The sequence below is a fragment of the Schistocerca americana genome, chromosome X (assembly GCF_021461395.2).
Source record: "Schistocerca americana isolate TAMUIC-IGC-003095 chromosome X, iqSchAmer2.1, whole genome shotgun sequence".
NCBI classification, from domain to species: Eukaryota; Metazoa; Arthropoda; class Insecta; order Orthoptera; family Acrididae; genus Schistocerca; species Schistocerca americana.
In genome coordinates, this window is record NC_060130.1 from 651443151 (window position 1) to 651465131 (window position 21981).

Sequence of the window (21981 nt, forward strand, 5' to 3'; positions counted from 1 at the left end):
CACAATAATATTCTGTTTCTGATCGGCTAGTGAAGTTCTGTAACTGATTTGGTTTTCATATGAGAGGACTGCCGAGACATTTTACAAATAAGTTAAAATGTTCTTTCAGGTTAGATTCAAACCAGCGATCTATGGACATTGTCTTATAAAATTCAAGTTTACCCCTGTAACAACTGAGCTACTGAATAACTGAGGTGGAGTTAGGTAAAACTAAAATTTTCACCAGGAGTTTAATGTCATTGAATGACACTATCCTTCACTGTAACTATGGGAGATCATATTTTGAAGATAAGTTAATGTTAACTTCACAGTGTAACACATGTTTAATTAAGTCAGTGCACTTGTGCATCAATGTGGTGACAATTTGCCGGTACAGCGCAACCACATTTTATGCATCTTCTCATTCCCTGGAACACTGAAAAGCAACTTCTCAGGAGTTTTTGTAGACGTATATGTACAGTATGGTACTACACACCATTTGTAGCCCATTTTCCAAAACAAAAATTTCTAAACAAGGCATCACTATGAATTGGCATTATGACAGTAGGAGCAGCGAGCTAGCCAGTGATGTCACAGGCTGCAATGTTTGTGAGTGTTCATTAAGGTTAGCGCCTGAAGCAGAGTTACTTCCTCTTTACGTAAGATGACGAAACTGCAAGCGTTTAAAGATCCTGGCTAGAAAGTACGTAGAGAAAGGTATTGTTTCTAATACAGCAAAAAGTGTGTGGTTACATTAACTAGAAAATATCTTTTTGAAGGTGACATGTGAAGCAATGGCAAATGTAAGCACATGTAAACAGCAAGGAAAACACAATAATATTCTGTTTCTGATCGGCTAGTGAAGTTCTGTAACTGATTTGGTTTTCATATGAGAGGACTGCCGAGACATTTTACAAATAAGTTAAAATGTTCTTTCAGGTTAGATTCAAACCAGCGATCTATGGACATTGTCTTATAAAATTCAAGTTTACCCCTGTAACAACTGAGCTACTGAATAACTGAGGTGGAGTTAGGTAAAACTAAAATTTTCACCAGGAGTTTAATGTCATTGAATGACACTATCCTTCACTGTAACTATGGGAGATCATATTTTGAAGATAAGTTAATGTTAACTTCACAGTGTAACACATGTTTAATTAAGTCAGTGCACTTGTGCATCAATGTGGTGACAATTTGCCGGTACAGCGCAACCACATTTTATGCATCTTCTCATTCCCTGGAACACTGAAAAGCAACTTCTCAGGAGTTTTTGTAGACGTATATGTACAGTATGGTACTACACACCATTTGTAGCCCATTTTCCAAAACAAAAATTTCTAAACAAGGCATCACTATGAATTGGCATTATGACAGTAGGAGCAGCGAGCTAGCCAGTGATGTCACAGGCATCATGACTTGAATGGAGCTTTTCAGCGGGCATACAAATTATTTGAATTTCATTTCCATTTTTATAAAAGAATACTGAAATTCAAGAGGAGAAAAAGCATGTTAGGAGCATAAAATTACATAATTAATAATTTAAGACGATTTCCAGAAAACAGTCAAATAATATTGTAGAACGAGACCACGAAATGAATGCAGCAAGCAATGTCAACTGGATGTAGGCTATAGTAGTTACTTGGAAATGAAGATGACTGAAGATGATAGAGTAATGGAGAGAGCTGCGAGAAACCAGTCTTCAGACTGAAGACCACAACAATGATGACATGGCAGAACAGAACTGTGTACTGCAACAGGAGTCGACTCAGTGACTCTAGCTTCTATGGATACAATTTTTATGTGGTGTTATCCATCTAAGTGTGACAGACTAGATTTGTAACTTCATATCCACTACTACCTCTCTCCCTATGAATCAAAATTCCGCAGTCTCTCCTGTAGTGTTATGATCACTTGGTGTAAGGAAGAATAGAGGTGACACAGGTAATATAGTATCACCGCACAATGATACCACACAGTGGCCAATCACTGTTGAAGACTCTTAAGCTGGCAGCACAAGTGTAGTGACTGTCCCATACCGGTTGCTCTGCAATGGGAACCGTCTAACCCCGAGCTGTGCCAGGCCTACGCCCCCTATGTGGCAGCACCACCAGCACGCAAGACTTGACCACATATAGAGGCACTGCCTGCAGCAGCAGTTGCAGTTACTCCCCTGTTACTCTTCGGAGCCCAGACAGTCTAGTCTATGACGACGCCAGTGGAGCCACTTAGGAGTACAGTGACATACTCGTTATTCAGTGTTTATCTCATCTCAGAGATGTCAACCCAGATCAGGAACTTTGACTTCATTCAGGCAACAGAACTACTGTACAGAGACTTACAACTGTGCATGTCAATGTTATCAGTAGACAAAGGACCCTGTACTGCACTACATGAAGATCTTCAATGTAAAAGTTGAGAATTCACAACATATGTATTTTACAGTGATGTTTGCTATTCCTTCCACGTTTGATTTGTGCTTTAGTTCCTGTGCATCTTCTCGAACAGAACCATATTTTGTATGCAGGTCTACCATTCTCACTCATATCATTTGGCATCGCTAAGTGCCATAACAAATGTGACTCCACTATGGAAACGCCAAAGTCAACTCACGGGTCACATGAGGTTAACAAGAGAGAGCTAGCAGTGAGTTTTAAGTGTGTGTGTATGTGTGTGTGTGTGTGTGTGTGTGTGTGTGTGTGTGTGTGTGTGAGAGAGAGAGAGAGAGAGAGAGAGAGAGAGAGAGAGAGAGAGAGAGAGAGAGGAGAGGTTCAGTCCCATGACCTCTCAGTTTCCAGGCATATGTTTTACCACTGTACCACTAGGCCTGAGCAGGAGAGGGCCAAATTGATGCAAATAAAAACTTCCCAACAAAAAATGAGAAAAAAAGCTATTCATAAATAAATATTTATACATTAAGACCAATGTCAAATCTGTATCGGACTGGGATTTACATCCACAAAATTTAGGCAATCTCAGTGCAACAGACAATCTTCAACTGACGGAAACATAATAGTTTGCAAAAAATCAACTTTCTGAATAAAAATATTAAAATTTTTGTCCATACCTGGTGAGGATTCCAGTCAGAGTCAAATATAATTACAGTATCTGCAGCCTGAAGGTTCAAACCCAAACCACCAGCTCTGGTGCTCAACAAAAACAGGAAAAATTCTGAATCTGGACTATTGAACTTTCTGAGCAATTCACCACGATCTTCAGCTTTTGTTGTTCCATCTAAACGCAGATATGTGAAACCACGCCAGCTCAGATAATCCTCCATAATAGTCATTAGTTGAGTCATTTGGCAGAACAGCAATACACGGTGATTTGTAGCCTTCAATTTTGGTAGGATACGATCCAGCAACTCAAACTTCCCAGAAGCTCGATATAAATCCGGCCTTTTAAAGTAAACAATAAATGATAATACAGAGTTCCAAGCACCAATCTTTAATATGCACACATTATGTATGAACATGTTTGAACAGATGGATGATTTTACATCACAGTTCATTAAGTCCATATAGGGCAAGGAGAAAACTTCTTAGTCTGGCACAAAATGGCTTTGTCATTAATGAAATTTAGTTCTGTTAAGGCGGTACATGTCACACAACAATGTTAAGTCCAGAGACAACTTGATCTGCAGGTCAGTTTTGTTTATACTGCTTTTTAAAGTACTCATGCTGTTTATATTTTGTTAAAGCAGATAAAATGGAACACCATGCTATCAAAAAATTTTTAGTTTCAGACAGTTTATCACCAGCTGAAATTCATACAAAGTTGATTAAGATTTATAAGGAGTCAGTGCTCATTCATTTTCAAGGCTTAGGAAATGGCAAACACATTCAAATGCTTTTTTTTTTTTCTTTTTTTTTTTTTTTTTTTTTTTTTTCGACGTTATATACATGGAGTTATTAGAGGAGATAAAAAGAAACATTTTTGTTATGTGATAAAACTGTCACAGGTGCAGTTTCCCAGCTAGGGGTACTTGAAGAGTTTGATTTGACTTCCCCTAGGCCAAGGCACAGAGCCGTTTGAACAGCTTCATATGCAACATAATTACATCTTACTACTACGAAGGGCAAGTTCTCATTACTGTTTGCAGTGTCCATGTCTCCGATCAAACAATTACATTATTATTATGTTGTGTTTACATCAAATTTTCTACTGATTTTTACAGGTTCTTGATTTCTTATTACACTCTAACCAAGTTAGCTGATGCATCTTATTTATGGGGAGGCACAATGCAACAACCTAACAGCAACGAGTTCTGAAGAGGTGGTTATCAAATTGCTTCACATTTCAAAGATTTGAGTGCCATCTTCATGAAACATGATTCCTTAGACCACCTTGACTGGTAATTAATAAACCTCACAGTGTGTGATTGTTCAGCCCATTTGGTTGTAGCTGCAGCCGTTATTCATGATACATGCAGTTGTTTTGGGCATGTTACACAATCAATAGCACACAGATGCTTGTTGTGCATTGATGTAAATGGACGGAAATTTCAGCAACATCCCTAAAACAATATTCTCTGAACATAACTAGTATCAAAACCTTCAGGCATCCCTACTGGGGAAACAACACACCTAGGGTAATTTTTGTCACATAAAAAAATGTTTCTGTTTATCTCCTATAAACACTCTAAAATTGTGTATATGTAGTTTTATTACACTTTGTAGGTGAATTTTTCCCGAGGGCATGCAGCTTTACTGTATGATTAAATGATGATAGCGTCCTCTTGGGTAAAATATTCCGGAGGTAAAGTAGTCTCCCATTCGGATCTCCGGGCGGGGACTACTCAAGAGGATGTCGTTATCAGGAGAAAGAAAACTGGCGTTCTACGGATCGGAGCGTGGAATGTCAGATCCCTTAATCGGGCAGGTAGGTTAGAAAATTTAAAAAGGGAAATGGATAAGTTAAAGTTAGATATAGTGGGAATTAGTGAAGTTCGGTGGCAGGAGGAACAAGACTTCTGGTCAGGTGACTACAGGGTTATAAACACAAAATCAAATAGGTGTAATGCAGGAGTAGGTTTAATAATGAATAGGAAAATAGGAATGCGGGTAAGCTACTACAAACAGCACAGTGAACGCATTATTGTGGCCAAGATAGATACGAAGCCCACACCTACTACAGTAGTAAAAGTTTATATGCCAACTAGCTATGCAGATGACGAAGAAATTGAAGAAATGTATGATGAAATAAAAGAAATTATTCAGATTGTGAAGGGAGACGAAAATTTAATAGTCATGGGTGACTGGAATTCGAGTGTAGGAAAAGGGAGAGAAGGAAACATGGTAGGTGAATATGGATTGGGGCTAAGAAATGAAAGAGGAAGCCGCTTGGTAGAATTTTGCACAGAGCACAACATAATCATAGCTAACACTTGGTTTAAGAATCATGAAAGAAGGTTGTATACATGGAAGAACCCTGGAGATACTAAAAGGTATCAGATAGATTATATAATGGTAAGACAGAGATTTAGGAACCAGGTTTTAAATTGTAAGACATTTCCAGGGGCAGATGTGGACTCTGACCACAATCTACTGGTTATGACCTGTAGATTAAAACTGAAGAAACTGCAAGAAGGTGGGAATTTAAGGAGATGGGACCTGGATAAACTGAAAGTACCAGAGATTGTACAGAGTTTCAGGGAGAGCATAAGGGAACAATTGACAGGAATGGGGGAAAAAAATACAGTAGAAGAAGAATGGGTAGCTTTGAGGGATGAAGTAGCGAAGGCAGCAGAGGATCAAGTAGGTAAAAAGGCGAGGGCTAGTAGAAATCCTTGGGTAACAGAAGAAATATTGAATTTAATTGATGAAAGGAGAAAATATAAAAATGCAATAAATGAAGAAGGCAAAAAGGAATACAAACGCCTCAAAAATGAGATCGACAGGAAGTGCAAAATGGCTAAGCAGAGATGGCTAGAGGACAAATGTAAGGATGTAGAGGCCTATCTCACTAGGGGTAAGACAGATACTGCCTACAGGAAAATTAAAGAGACCTTTGGAGATAAGAGAACGACTTGTATGAATATCAAGAGCTCAGATGGAAACCCAGTTCTAAGCAAAGAAGGGAAAGCAGAAAGGTGGAAGGAGTATATAGAGGGTCTATACAAGGGCGATGTACTTGAGGACAATATTATGGAAATGGAAGAGGATGTAGATGAAGATGAAATGGGAGATATGATACTGCGTGAAGAGTTTGACAGTGCACTGAAAGACCTGAGTCAAAACAAGGCCCCCGGAGTAGACAACATTCCATTGGAACTACTGACGGCCTTGGGAGAGCCAGTCCTGACAAAACTCTACCATCTGGTGAGCAAGATGTATGAAACAGGCGAAATACCCTCAGACTTCAAGAAGAATATAATAATTCCAATCCCAAAGAAAGCAGGTGTTGCCAGATGTGAAAATTACTGAACTATCAGTTTAATAAGTCACAGCTCCAAAATACTAACACGAATTCTTTACAGACGAATGGAAAAACTAGTAGAAGCCAACCTCGGGGAAGATCAGTTTGGATTCCGTAGAAACACTGGAACACGTGAGGCAATACTGACCTTACGACTTATCTTAGAAGAAAGATTAAGGAAAGGCAAACCTACATTTCTAGCATTTGTAGACTTAGAGAAAGCTTTTGAGAATGTTGACTGGAATACTCTCTTTCAAATTCTAAAGGTGGCAGAGGTAAAATACAGGGAGCGAAAGGCTATTTACAATTTGTACAGAAACCAGATGGCAGTTATAAGAGTCGAGGGACATGAAAGGGAAGCAGTGGTTGGGAAGGGAGTAAGACAGGGTTGTAGCCTCTCCCCGATTTTGTTCAATCTGTATATTGAGCAAGCAGTAAAGGAAACAAAAGAAAAATTCGGAGTAGGTATTAAAATTCATGGAGAAGAAATAAAAACTTTGAGGTTCGCCGATGACATTGTAATTCTGTCAGAGACAGCAAAGGACTTGGAAGAGCAGTTGAACGGAATGGACAGTGTCTTGAAAGGAGGATATAAGATGAACATCAACAAAAGCAAAACAAGGATAATAGAATGTAGTCTAATTAAGTCGGGTGATGTTGAGGGAATTAGATTAGGAAATGAGGCACTTAAAGTAGTAAAGGAGTTTTGCTATTTGGGGAGCAAAATAACTGATGATGGTCGAAGTAGAGAGGATATAAAATGTAGACTGGCAATGGCAAGGAAAGCGTTTCTGAAGAAGAGAAATTTGTTAACATCGAGTATAGATTTAAGTGTCAGGAAGTCATTTCTGACAGTATTTGTATGGAGTGTAGCCATGTATGGAAGTGAAACATGGACGATAAATAGTTTGGACAAGAAGAGAATAGAAGCTTTCGAAATGTGGTGCTACAGAAGAATGCTGAAGATTAGATGGGTAGATCACATAACTAATGAGGAAGTATTGAATAGGATTGGGGAGAAGAGAAGTTTGTGGCGCAACTTGACCAAAAGAAGGGATCGGTTGGTAGGACATGTTCTGAGGCATCAAGGGATCACCAATTTAGTATTGGAGGGCAGCGTGGAGGGTAAAAATCGTAGAGGGAGACCAAGAGATGAATACACTAAGCAGATTCAGAAGGATGTAGGTTGCAGTAGGTACTGGGAGATGAAAAAGCTTGCACAGGATAGAGTAGCATGGAGAGCTGCATCAAACCAGTCTCAGGACTGAAGACCACAACAACAACAGGTGAAGAATGTCCCAAAACTGAAACCACAGATGAAAACATTCACGAATGTGCACAGTATGGTGTTAGACGAACGGTGATTAAAAGTATATGAAAAAACTGATCCCATAAGCACACCATAAGACATAGTACAAAAAATTTTACATGAAAAAGTATCTATGAGAGGAGCAGGTTTGTTGAATGATGAGGTAAATCAAATGAACAAAAAAATTCACAGCAGTGTTTGGACTATTTTATAAATAATCCAATTCATTCAGTGTGAATATTTGCTTGTGGGATGAGATATGGACCCACAACTTCACACCAGAAATGAGACAGTAAGCAAAGAAGCGGCTGGACGGTGGTGACTCTGTATGAAACCACGAAGATTATTTCATCTACATTTGCATACATACTCCACAAGCTCATGTGGGGCATAGCAAAGGGTACCACATACCACTACTCGTCATTTCCTTTCCTGTTCCACTTGCAAACAGAGCAAGGAGAAAACGACTATCTATAACCCTTCATATGAGCTCTAATTTCTCTCATCTTGTCTTCATAGTCCTTATGTGAAATGTACATTGCAGCAGTAGAATCGTTCCACAGTCAGCCTCAAAAGTCGGTTCTCTAAATTTCTGCAATAGTGCCTCATGAAAAGAGCACCGTCTTTCCGCCAGGGATACCTATTGATATAGAAATTCATGAAGCATTTCCGTAACACTTGTGTGCTGACTGAACTTACTGTTAATAAATCTACCAGCATGCCTCTGAACTGCTTCGACATGTTCTTTTAATCTGGCCTGGTGGGGATTCCAAACACTCAAGCAGCACTCAAGAAGGGTCGCCCCAGTGTTCTAAGAGCTGTCTCCTCTACAGATCAGCTACACTTTCCCAAAATTCTCTCAATAAAATGAAGTCCAGCATCTGCCTTCACTACTACTGATGTGCCCATTCAGTTTCATATTGCTTTGGAATGTTATGCCTAAACACTTTCTTTGAGCCACTCACATACCTGGGAACTTAACTAAGATCCGATCATACATATTATCATATCTGATCATACATATCAATATGTATGATCAGATCTTTGTCAACAGTATGTAGTGATGCACCGTGTCCAAATTTTCTGGAAATCTAGGAATATGGAACCTGCCTATTGTCCTCCATCTAGGGTTTGAAGGATATTGTGAGAGATTACAATTTAATGTTCTATTGAATATGAGATCATTGCAGATGGGATCTAAGAGCAAACTGTGGAAGGATGGAAAACAAAAGCAGCAGTGTCTTTTCCAAAGGAACTGATTTAGGGCAAACATAGACGACGTAAATCAGGATAGCTGAATGAAGGTTTGAACCTCACTCTCCTTTAATTGAAGTCCCGGTACTACTTGCTTTGCAATCTTGATTGTTCTGTTGGAAATATTTTGGCTAATAATTACTTGGATGCAAACCCTGCAAAAGGTTACACAATAACTGGTGAATACTATGCAACTCTTCTGAATCAAACACAAATACTATGCACCTCTTGAGAAACACACACACACACACACACACACACACACACACACACACACACACGCACGCACGCACGCACGCACGCACGGAAAGGGGGGAGGGGGAGGGGGGAGGGGGAGGGGAGGGGAGGGGGAGGGGAGGGGAGGGGAGGGGGGAGGGGGGGAGGGGGGAGAGAGAGAGAGAGAGAGAGGATGCTTGGAGAAAAGTTCCTTCATCCGGAAACAGCGCCAAAAATTCACAAAGGTTCTTCTAAATCATATCAAATTTGTTGCTGCAAAAATCTGGAATCCAATGAACAGGTCATGGCGAGAGGAGGGGAAATCATTGGTTTTCATTGCCAGACTGAGAATTGTTCTCCTTGTCCACAAACATACAATCATAGTGAGTTCACTGAATTACATACCCTGTCACAACACCTGTCTGACTTCCTACATGGTCACAGTATTTTTCTTCAATATGCTGGAACATGAAAGGATGGTTGCAAAGTTTTCGCAGCTGGACAATAGTGTTCATCAGGGCCTTAGCTCCTCCCTTTCCTTGCTTTCCTTTTTCTGAACCATCAGTCAATAAGACACCTTTGCTCTGCATGTGCCTATACCACAAAAAAACCTTAATCACTCCAACATCATAAATCTTTTTCTCATTAATGAACATAACATGTTAAAAGATATTATACCTGTACAACACACGCTGCAAGCCGGACATATCACATTTAACAATGTACTCCACTTTATCTGGTAACTGAGACTCTACTTCTTTCTTCAAACGTCGCAGAAGAAAGGGCCGTAAAACCTTGTGAAGACGTCTTATGATCAGTATTGTCTCCTCCTCATTTAACTCCACCTGAAAAAAAATTTTGGGGTGATTTATGTGCACATTAAGAACATCAGCAAAAACAGTTGAAACATTATAAAAATAAAAATGATGACAATGATGATGAAGCCAAAATTATGACAACAGTGCTCATGACAGTGATGATAACTGTATCAGTTCTGAAAACTTATGATAAAACTAATGTCAGCTGTCAATAAAGAAAAACTGAAGTATTACTGCAGAAACACTTGGCTGGCTGATCACTAATCGATCATAGGTGATCCAACCACTCTACGAACACATTAATCACCCCAACCTAAAAGCTTGGGCTGGAATCCAGACAACACACAAAATCATAAAATTCATGCCAAACTCTCCTTGCCATGGGGAGAGCGGGTGGGGAGTGGGGAGGACCTAGATGACGGCCACTCATAATTAAATTTACTCCAACTCTGTAATCAGAATATAAAATGCATTATGTTAAAATGTGCCATCTTAGGTTTCCTCTACAGGCTGCTAAAACCGAAAAAATTTTCAAAAATGTAGAGCACAAATTAGGAGCCTATTCAGTGTATCTAATACAGTATACAGCTACTGTAAATATTGTCACACTTGGAACAATACCTTGAGTGACACTGTACTTCCGTGTATAATGACCCAGTAATGTGTAACTGACTATATCTACCATCCACTCCAGTATTTTTCACAGACAGCTAATGAGAGTTACATAACAATTGTAACTTGAGCATGAGGAATTCATCCCACATTTCAGGATAATCGAAATAGCTTCCTCTTATCAGTTAGAATAGCTTCCTCTTATCAGTTATAGAATTGTCCTGTTTCACATATTAAGTCAAAAAGTACAAGGTGAACTTCCTTCGCATCTCAGGAGAGGTGCCATAACACGTAATGGAATCTTTGTGATTTGGTGCCACATCACATACTGTATACAAGGCAAATCGAATTCCCACATGGAAAAAGGACAGTTATAAATGGCATTACTGGTGTACCTCAACTGCCAGCTAACTCTCTAATAAGTAATAAGTGGGTAGCTTCAGAAAGATGATGATGTAAATAAAAAATAAAAGAAGCTTGGAGACCATAAATAGTACACAATGAAACACAACTAGGCTGACCATGCAGTCTACTAGCAAGACAATATTTCCTCACTCCCTATCTCACCCCCTCACAAGCATTCTCCTCTGTTTGTGAACCCTCCAGAATGATTTCAGGGAGAGATGTGAGGTACCAAATTAGGCTGTAATCAGAAATGGGTGTCTGATAACCAGCAAGGGGCACATCGCCCAGATCACACCAAAACAAATCATATGAAACACTGTCATTTACAGCCTCAAAGAAAGAAGTTCTAGTCCTGCAAGGTATTTTGCAGGAGAACTTCTGTGAAGTCCACAAGATGAAAGATATGATACTGGCAGAAGTGAAGAGGTCATGAGTAGTGCTTGAATAGCTCAACTTGCAGAGCACTTACCTGCAAAAGGTAAAGATCCCAAGTTCGAGCCCCAGTCTGGCATACAGTTTTAATCTGCCAGGAAGGTTCATAATTGCTACTGATTTAAGTTCTTTCTTATACTTTACACACTGTTCACTTTATCACCATGCTTTAGCCATTGTACCAACAGATCTTTCTCTTCATGCAACTAACACACCTTCAACTATCATGCTGTCTGCTACAGCAAGCACATCTGATCTGATACTTCCCTGGTAGGTCTCCCATTTCTCCGGCCTTCCATTTGACTGTTTCAGCTTTGTGAACCCATCTCTTCCAATCCTCCTCTCATTCAAAAAGTTGCCAAGACATACCTGTTTCCAGGACACCTGTCCTTCCTACCTGCTGACTTATTGCAGATGGGACTCATGATAACGTTATGCTGAAAATTGTGCTTGGCAGATTTCCATTCCATCCTTCATTACTTCAGCTTTTGATGTCATATCCTTGTCAGAGAAATAGCTGAAGCCAAATATCCGTACTAACTGTGTATGTTTTGATGGCTATATTTTCTGAGCCATGACATATAACAGCGAGGGGCTCGGTGTGGCAGCATACACACACTCAAACTTGTTCCTCAAGGTCATGCATACGGGCATCCAAACATGAGGACAAACAGCCCAAATACAAGTTCATTGAAATTAAAACCCTCAACAAAAAATGTCTTATCTGTGTAATATACAAGTCACACAGAGTTGGGCGGGTTTCTAGCTTTCAACCTGCACTCTCATGTCGCGAATCTTTGTATGAACACATCAGTCAATGAAGACCAAAAAGGTCATTTATGGGGGAAAAAAAAAAAAAATAAATAAATGTGTAGTCACAAATTTTTGCACAATGCTATGAAGGAGTGTCATGAACAACATACGTAAAATCCTGACTGGAGGGTGTGAGTGTTGGGGGATGGGGTGTTTACAGGTCACATTTTTAGGTTTTGCTCAAATAACTCCAACACAGCAGCTTTTAGCGACAATGATTCTCAGTACAAAATTAAACTACATAAAATTTGCCACCAAAAAGTTCTGTTCATTTTTTTCTCTAGGACTAATAGTTTACACATTGCAGGGAATGGAAGAATCACAGGTTATTAAAACTATAATGTTTATTCTTAAATGAAGTGAATTAAAAATAAATATTAAATGTGTGTACCACATCTAAGTGCAAGAGGGCCATACTGAGAGAGAAATTGTGTACTAGGGGTGTAACAGAGTGGAGGAGGAAGATATGTGGTGTAGAAGCATGAGGGAATGTAGGTCATAGGTCCTTAATAGGTCTGCAAACTGAAGGTACAGCAGGTGATTCCCCATTCTATGTACCCCACGGCATCACAAGAAGCAATTACAGGGTGTTTCATAAGTTGGGTGGACCCTCCAAAACATGCCTTATGAATCAATGGCAACGCAGTGTGCAGACATGCCTGGGGGAGGAGGAATGTTTAATTCCACAAAGTGCATTAATGCTAGATGTAAGGCACATATGAGTTACTAATAGTACAAAGGAAGTAACGCAGATGGACAGAATCTACATCAATCTCTGCACACTGTTCTACATGTCTAGAAAGGGAAACTGATTCTTTATCATCCTGTATGGCATCTGTATTGTTCTTCTGGGAAAGGTGACTTCCTCTGTTATGAGCACTGCTTGATTTTCAGTTTGCAGACAAACTACACGTCCCCAGGTTTCCTGTCCAGTTCTATTATGGCAATAGACAAAATAACCTCACTGAGGATGTGTTTATGTAGTGCAGTTATTCCAGTTTACTGAATGACTACTCATTTGCAGTTGCTAGTCATCTTTTATGTAAATTATGTTCCTGTGTGTTTAATTTGTACGTGTGATGTTTTCAGTCATCTATGTCATGTTGGTGGCAAAGGGACTAGTTTGTTAAATGTAGCACCTTGTTGCTGTCTATCATTAACAGTGAATTGTAAACCCATGTGAATGTGTTTTAGCCATGTGGTGGTGAATTAATGAATGATAAAAAGTTAATGCACTTATTGTGTTACTGATAGATTGTATAAATCTTTTCCATTCATGAATTGCTGGAATATGTAGAATGGGCTGCAATGAGTGCAGCTACTTATCACACATCCATGGTGTATCTTCCAAGCTGTGCGTGAATATGTCTGGTGGGATGGGACTGAGATTTGCAGTTGCGAATACGGACAACCATCAGCAGTATAATGGTTGGACGACAATGAAAATTTGTACTGCAGCAGGACTCAAACCTGGATTTACTGCTTATCATGAGTGGTTGCATTACCATTAGGCTATCCGAAAATGCTTTACAATCAGACTCAAACTTTCATATGTCTTCAGCGTGCACTCGTACATTCATTATATATGTTCCCATACAGGGGAGACATTTAAATTGAAAATCGCTTGCCCAGTGCCAGCAGATAAATACGATATTTACGATGTCCATCTTACTGCATTGACAAGGGACTTCATCTGATGATATATATGAGACAAAGTGCCATCACAGCTGTATCTTGAGAATGTCCTTATTCTACTACACGACAAGTTTTGGTGGCACATTACCACCATCCTCAGGCCCCACCACTGCCAAAAGAATATTTGAGTTCCTTGACACATTTGTTGTGCGATCCTTGTTACTAGCTCTCGTGTGCTAGTAACAAGGAGCCCACAGTAAACACACCAAGGAAATCAAATGCTCTTTTGGCAGTGGTGGGGCCTGAGGATGGTGGTAATGTCCTGTCTAAACTAGTCGTTTGATAGAATAAAGATATTCTCAAGATACAGCGGTGGTGGCACTTTTTCTCATAAATACGATATTGTAGTGCCTGCATTGTTCAGAAGTACGATGCAATGCGACGGCTGTAGCCATTATGAAATATCTGAAATGAATTCACAGCTGCGAACATGGACAACCATCAGCTGTATAATGGAATGACAGCAACGAAAATTTGTGCCGAACCGGGACTCAAACCCGGCGTTCCTGCAAATTGAGAGTGGTCACCTTACCATTAGACTATCCCAACATGCTTCATGACCAGACCCAAACTTCCATACGTCGTCAAACATGAGCCTACAATCTGCACTCATATATCTACTATGTATATTCCAATACAAGGGCACATTTTAATTGGATGTTGCTTGCCCAGTGACAGCGGATATAGACAATATTGTAGTGCCTGTGCTGTTCCAAAGCATGATGCAATGTTCCTTTGGACATGCTTGATAGGAATATACATAATGGATGTATGAGTGCAGGTTGTAGACACATCGTTGATGACATATGGAAGTTTGGGTCTGGCTGTGAAACATACTCAGATAGCTTAATTGTAAATGGGAAATCTGGGTTTGAGTCTCAGTCTGGCACAAATTTGATGGTCGTCATTCCACTGTACAACCCCCTCCATTACAGCTGATGGTTTCCATATTTGCACCTGAGAATACATTTCATGTATTTCATGATGGATATAGTCGCCACAGTGCCTGTTCCTTCAGACTTGCATACATGTCTCAAGGAACACTGCATCGTACTTCTGAACAATGCAGACACTACAATATAGTAGTGATCATGTTCAAGTCTAGAACACTAATCTGCATTTAAGGTGAGATATCTGAATTTCTGTAACACCTAAGTAACCTAATTCTGTTGCAGAGGAAGCCAATTTAAGCCTCTGAGACTTTTCACATGATGGGAGAACCAAGGCTGGTGTGATACATTTGATAACTGTCATATTGTGAGAAGTATTCCAGCCAGTGATAATGGAAACAATAAAATCAACACTGTTAAATACTTACTGACAATGTGTTACACCTGTGAAAGGCTCTTCAGTGTGGTAGACAGTTCACATCTCCAGATGTTCCCTATTTTTACTTAATAGCTCACTTAAAAACTGCAAATAAGCATTCATTTAATAAACTAAAAATAACTCTCCTATATAAAAACAAGCTCACTGATGATATTTTGTTTACTCACATAAGAAAACTGGACAGGAAATGCTGAGAAAGTATAGTCTGCCTGCAAACTGAAAGGAGAGCAGTGCTCGTGATGGCGGATGCTGCCTTTCCTGAAAGTACACTAACTACAGCTGCCATACAGGATGACTAAAAATTAGTTTACGTTTTAGTAGTGAACAGTGTGCACAAATTTTTGCAGATTCTGTGCGTATTCATTTGTTATGTTAGTGTTATTAGTAACTCATATCTGCATTCCATGTGGTGTTAATGCATTTTGTGCAAAATAAATACTCACTGGGCACGTCTGCACACTGTGTCACCAGTGATTCATAATGTGTGCTTTGGAGAATGTGTATAGCTTTGTGGACACCAGGTAGTTGCTTTTGCGTCATGTAGTGGGGTAGACAGAGTGGAGAATAACATGCCTGACCTTCAGTTTGCAGACCTATGAATGAGGAAAGTACATGACCACAATATGGCGACCTACCTTCCCTTGTGCTTCTAACCCACCTACCCCCTCAACTTTCCACCCTTTTACAGTGCAAGAACACAATGTATCCTTAACATAGTGTACGGCACTTAAACACAGTACACATATTCAATATTTGTTTTTCACTCATTTCATTTCAAATAAACATTAACATTACACTGTTAAAAAATAATTTTAATAATCTGAGATTCTTCCATCCCCTGCAATGCTGGAACTATTAAATGTTATTTTGTCGAAATCTGGCTATTAGTGCTGAAAAGACTTTTCTTGTAGGAATTTTAATGTAGTTTAATTTTGTACCAAGAAATATTTTTGTGAGACGCTGTGGTTTACTAGCTATTTGAGAAAAACTTTAAAAAGTGACCTTTAAACATGCTCACACCCCGTCGGTCAGGATTGTTTAGTACGTTGTTCATGATACTCCTTCATAGCACTGTACAAAAATTTGTGGCTACACAACAATTTTTCTCGGATTTTTCTTTATTGACTGGACTAACAGTTGTAGCCGGAGAAACAAACATAAATTTTCTGAACAACACTCCCCCCATTACAAAATTCAGCAGCAAATTTTACACTGCTTTAACTTGGGCCAACTGCAACACTTATACATTTATCAATATCTTTGCAACCAAGTCTTGAAATAGTGTAATTCCCACTGATCAGATCTCTGCACCAGGCACATCTGCTCATGGCGTAACATCCATGACTTGCTCATTACAGTATCCAAAGAACAAACCACAAGTGGTGACTTTTAGAGATTTTAAACACATAACTATGTCTGAACTTACAGCTGATGCCTATGATATTTCTTGGTAGGCAATGGCATGAAATAACTTCAATATAAATTATGAATTATCTAATTTTACTGAGAGACTAAATAATTTAAACGATAAACATGCTTCTCAAAAACTGTAATAGTAAAGAGCAAACCTACACCATAGCTTACAGATCGCCTCAAACGTCTTACGAGTATCAAAGACACAGCATAAAGAACATATAAATGATACCTAGCCTCTAACAATCATCTCACCTACAAGCAACTACGAAACCCAGTTAGTCTGTGAGAAATGCAAAAAATGCAAACCTCAGGTGTACTCATTTGTTAACTGAGTACTTTCACAGACCTGTTGTCTTATGGAAAAATGTATGAGGTCCAGGAATAAGTAAACCCCTAATCTACAGCTGGACCTCTAATTTCTATTGAGGGTCTAATTCAGTATTTTGTCCTACTAACATCTTTACTTGACCAGTACACAATCGTGCAAATCATCAATTCCTTCAAAGAGTCAGTGGTTAATATGAAAGTAAAATCTTTTTAAGGAAGTAAATTGCAGAAATTTGTTTGGCAGCTGCAGGATCTGATGATACTACAGTGAAAATGATAAATTTCCTTATCGATCCACTACTATCCAAACTAAGGAACATTTTTAACAATTCTTTGACCTACAGCATCTTCCCAACAGGTTGGAACAGACAAAACCATTTCCCACGAATGAATCTGCCAAAGAACGCTCCAACTAAAGGCCATTTAAATTTTGCCAGTATTATTGAGGGCTTTAGAATATATAGTTAACAATCAGTTTACTAATTACTTTACCTCAAATAACCTTTTGATGAATATCAGTCACGTTTACACAAAAACTGCAACATGAGGACTACTTTTATAAAAATGACTGACAAACTAGAACAATTTATGTACAAACAAGAGGACAATAATATGTGTCTTTTGGACTTCAGCAAAATTTTCAACACTGTTCACTTTAACATTCTACTTGATAAATGTTTCTTCATGTGTTGTGTAATGATTTCCATCATCCGTAACACCCTGCCAATAATGTGTAATGAGTAGAATAAAAGGCCATGATGGAGAGATGTAGTATCAAGGTCCCATTAAGAATCAGTACTCTGTCCATTATTTTTCTCAATATATATTTATGAACTGTTGACTACCCTCTCTGATTGCAAAAATCGCATATACGATGATGACCTTCAGTTATATATAGATGAGCCAGAAAATGTGTTCATGTATTTATCACTATGGATAATAAATATGTCTGCTGGCAACAAACTTGAGTTTTTGTGCAAATTTTGTTCCGGTACAATATGTAGCTTGGTATTTTATTTGCTGCTACACATGCCTACCTGAATAATTTTAACTATGTTTAAAATCTCTCTCTCTCTCTCTCTCTCTCTCTCTCTCTCTCTCTCTCACACACACACACACACACACACACACACACACACACACACACAGAGAGAGCAGTGCTCTATGAATGGCTGCACTGGATATACAGGCTTTGTGGGGTAAAATAAAAAGTAACCTAAAAGCTCAGGGAGACATACTACATCATCGAGAGTCAGTTTGGATATGGTCTGTAATGTTCCATGACCACTAGAATTTAGCACTAATGGAGAAAGTGAACCTTCAGTATACACTAAAGTGACACAATTCATGGGATACCTCCTAATATTGTGTCAGACCTCCTTTTGTCCAGCATAGTGCAGCAACTCGACATGGCACTGACTCAACAAGTCACTGATAGTCCCTGCAGAAAAATTGAGCCACAATGCCTCTATAGCCATCCATAAATGCGAAAGTGTTGCCGCTGTAGAATTTTTTGTGTGAACTGACCTCTCGATTATGTCCCATAAACTTTCAATGGGATTCATATCACATGATCTGGGTGGAAAAATTATTTGCTCAAACTGTCCAGAATAATTTTCAAATCAATCGCATAGAACTGTGGTCTGGTGACATAACACATTGTCATCCATAAAAATCTCATTGCTGTTTGGAAACGAAGTCCATGAATGGCTACAAATGGTCTCTAAGTAGGACGAACATAACCATTTCCAGTTAATGACCACTTCAGTTGGACCAGAGGACCCAGTCCATTCCATGTAAACACAGTCCACATCATTACAGAGCCACCACCACCTTGCACAGCACGTTGTTGACAATTTGGATCCATGGCTTATGGGGTCTGTGCCAAACCTGAACCCTACCATCAGCTCTTACCAAATGAAATTGGGACTTGTGTGACCAGGCCATGGTTTTCCATTTTTCTAGGGTACAACCTACATGGCAGCCATGGTTTTCCATTCTTTTAGGGTACAACCTATATGGTCACGAGTGCAGGGAGGCACTGTAGACAACGTCATACTGTTAGCAATGGCATTCACGTCGGTCGTCTACTGCCACAGCCCATTAACGCTAAATTTCGCCGCACTGTCCTAATGGATACATTTGTCATACATCCCACACTGATTTCTGCAGTTGTTTTATGCAGTGTTGCTTGTCTCTTAGCACTGACAACTATAAGCAAATGCCACTGCTCTTGGTTGTTAAGTGAATGCCATCGGCTATTTCATTGTAAGTGGAGAGAAGAAATGTCTTAAATGTGGTATTCTCGGCACACTTGACACTGTGTATCTTGGAATAACGAATTCCCTGACAATTTCTGAAATGGAATGTCCCATGCATCTAGGTCCAACTACCATTCTGTGTTCAAAGTCTGTTTATTCACATAGCTGCCATAATCATGTCGGGAACTTTTTCAATGAATCATCTGAGTACAAATGATAGCTCCACAATGCACTATACTTTTATACCTCAAGTGTGCGATACTACTGCCATCTGTACATGTACGTATCACTATCCCATGACTTTTGTCAGCTAAAAGTAAATGCACGCTGTCAATTTTTTTTATTTTTTTTATGGAAATGCTGATTCTTACAAGCAGATGCATTATGCTTGAAATTTTCTCAGCGCATTGAATACTCAAGTAAATTTTGAGATTTCAGACACTCGTAGTTTATTGTCACATATGATAATTCATCTGGACACCTGCCAGGCATTTTCAGGTGAGCAGTCAAAGACTGACATTAGCTACTCACATCAACGTCGTTAGCCAATGTCAGTCTTCGATGGCTCACTTGAAAATGTCTCTAAGGCCCCCGATGAAATATCATGTGTGATGGTAAATGATGATTGGCTGCAATCCCACAGCACCATCAACTAGATCATACTAACCTCTACAATTTTTGTATTCTTCACTATCAAGCAGGCAGAAGATTTGGAAATTACAAGAAAGAAGCTTAGGAGATCAAGACAGAGTACACATATGATAGTATAATGAATGGAAGACTTGAAAATGGAAGAAACATGTTCTTCAGTTTACTGAAACAGTATTACACTTGGTATTTTCAACAGAACAGGTTGGCAGTTATTACACAAAAATCTACATCTTCATTCATACATTCAAAATTCATGGTTCATGCTCTTAAAGAAACAGAAACTTTGTAAAATTTGTTGGATTCAGTTAAGTGAGTACATTGTAAACAATTTATGGATGACTGTCTCAACCCATTCCCATTTGTCTAAATTCATCAATAAGCAAAGGTTTTGTAGCGACACGAATCCTAACCAGCATCAGCATCCTCTCCACTCCACTGAAGTTACTGTGTGGTGTACTCACTCTCCATCTGGAATCCTAAGGCCTAATTTTTTGAAGATTCTCTTGACAATGCTGTGACAGTGATTGCAAACACATGCAGAGAGCTGTTTTCCATCACCATCTGCACAATGCAAAGTAAATGACGACAATTTTTTTTCTAGTAGTTTGGTGTAGCCTCCTACACATAGGGAGTAAGCATGATTATTGTTAATGATTTGCTTCTAAATCAAGTGAGTTCTTCTAGTAAGAATATTACACGATCCCCCATTCACGAGACCTCACAACATGCAGTCCTTTTCTTATAGGGGTTACTTGAAGAGTAAAAACTATCAGGAAAATGCCATCACAAACAGCTGAAGCCCTGAACAATATATTTGACAGTAAGTGGTTCAATCGCAAATGGTAATACTGAAAATGTGAGGAATTACTTCAGAGTTTGGCTGGAAAAATGTGTACGAGTGAATGGACATCATAGTACATATTGGGTTGTTGGGTGTCTGTTGGATATCAGCGCCATACTTGCACGGTATTTCAGTAACACAGCTCATAACCTTCATCAGGTGCAACCTGAGACTGCTCCTCAAATGGACCTGGTCCAGTATTTATGTCTGTGGCCTTCCCCCTCTGCCGGCGGTTGCAGACATTCCCTCGCTCACTGCGGTCTTCTGGAACATTGCTGTTCTGTTTTCCATCAGCTATGGTTCTCAGTGTCCCCTCTGTGGGCTGTGCCCACCACACCTGCTCCTGGGTGCTCCATCCTCACTCTGGTGCATTTGAAATTCTGTCTGAGGTACCAGACGTTCCCCCTACAGTCTACTCCCACTCACTGCAACCTGCTGGAGTGTTGCTGTTCTGTTTTCGGTCCACTGCAGTTCTGGATGTTTCCTCTGTGGTCCAAACCCCTTGGACCCACTCCTAGATGTTGCACCTCAGTCTGCTGCGCATGGCACTCTGTCTGGTGATCATTTTTCATATCCGTGCCTTCCGTTTTTAGATTTGTGGAATGCTGCAGCTGTCCCCATTGCGCCTTTAACAATTCTGGAGCAGGATCCTAGGCTCTACTTAGTTGGTACCCCACATCGCAGTTCATGTGATTGTCAGTCAGTTTTATTTCAATCGATTCCCTTATAACACTGTCCCAAAATCTGGGCGTCTGTGCTAGAATCTTGGTTTCATTATAATTCATGGCATGTTCTATCTAGACAGTGTTTAGCAATGGCTGACTTTGTCACCTGTCTTAATCGGGTGTGCCTCTGATGTTCTTTGCACCAGGTATCCACTGTTCTTGTCATCTGGTCAATGTAGGGCATGCCACATTGACAAGGTGTATTATAAATCCCTGATTTCTGTAACCCCAGGTCATCTTTAACACTCCCACCAGTTCCCCGATCTTAACGGGTAGACAGAAAACACACTTGATATTGTGTTTACAGAGAATCCTACTGATTCTGGCAGAAAGAGAACCAGCATAGGGCAGATACACCACCTTCTTTGCTTCATCTTGCTCTGCTTCTGGAACCTGTGGCGTAGTGGCTGGTTGGAGTGTCCTCTCAATTTGTTCGGTCGTTTATCTACTTTTGCAGAACACAGTTTTAAGATGCTCCATTTCT

At 39.6% G+C, this 21981-nt stretch overlaps 1 protein-coding gene across 4 annotated transcripts in view; it reads right to left on the bottom strand.

Moving 5' to 3' along the window:
• Positions 1-21981, bottom strand: part of LOC124554818 (ATP-dependent helicase brm-like) — a 379799-nt gene that overhangs the window by 118654 nt on the left and 239164 nt on the right. For all 4 annotated transcript variants that reach the window (XM_047128479.1, XM_047128480.1, XM_047128478.1 and 1 more), the window contains 3 exons: positions 9851-10017; positions 9578-9766; positions 3044-3374 (listed from right to left, as the gene is read on the bottom strand). In XM_047128479.1, coding sequence (XP_046984435.1) covers positions 3044-3374; positions 9578-9766; positions 9851-10017 — 687 coding nt within the window. The remainder of the gene's footprint in view (positions 1-3043; positions 3375-9577; positions 9767-9850; positions 10018-21981) is intronic.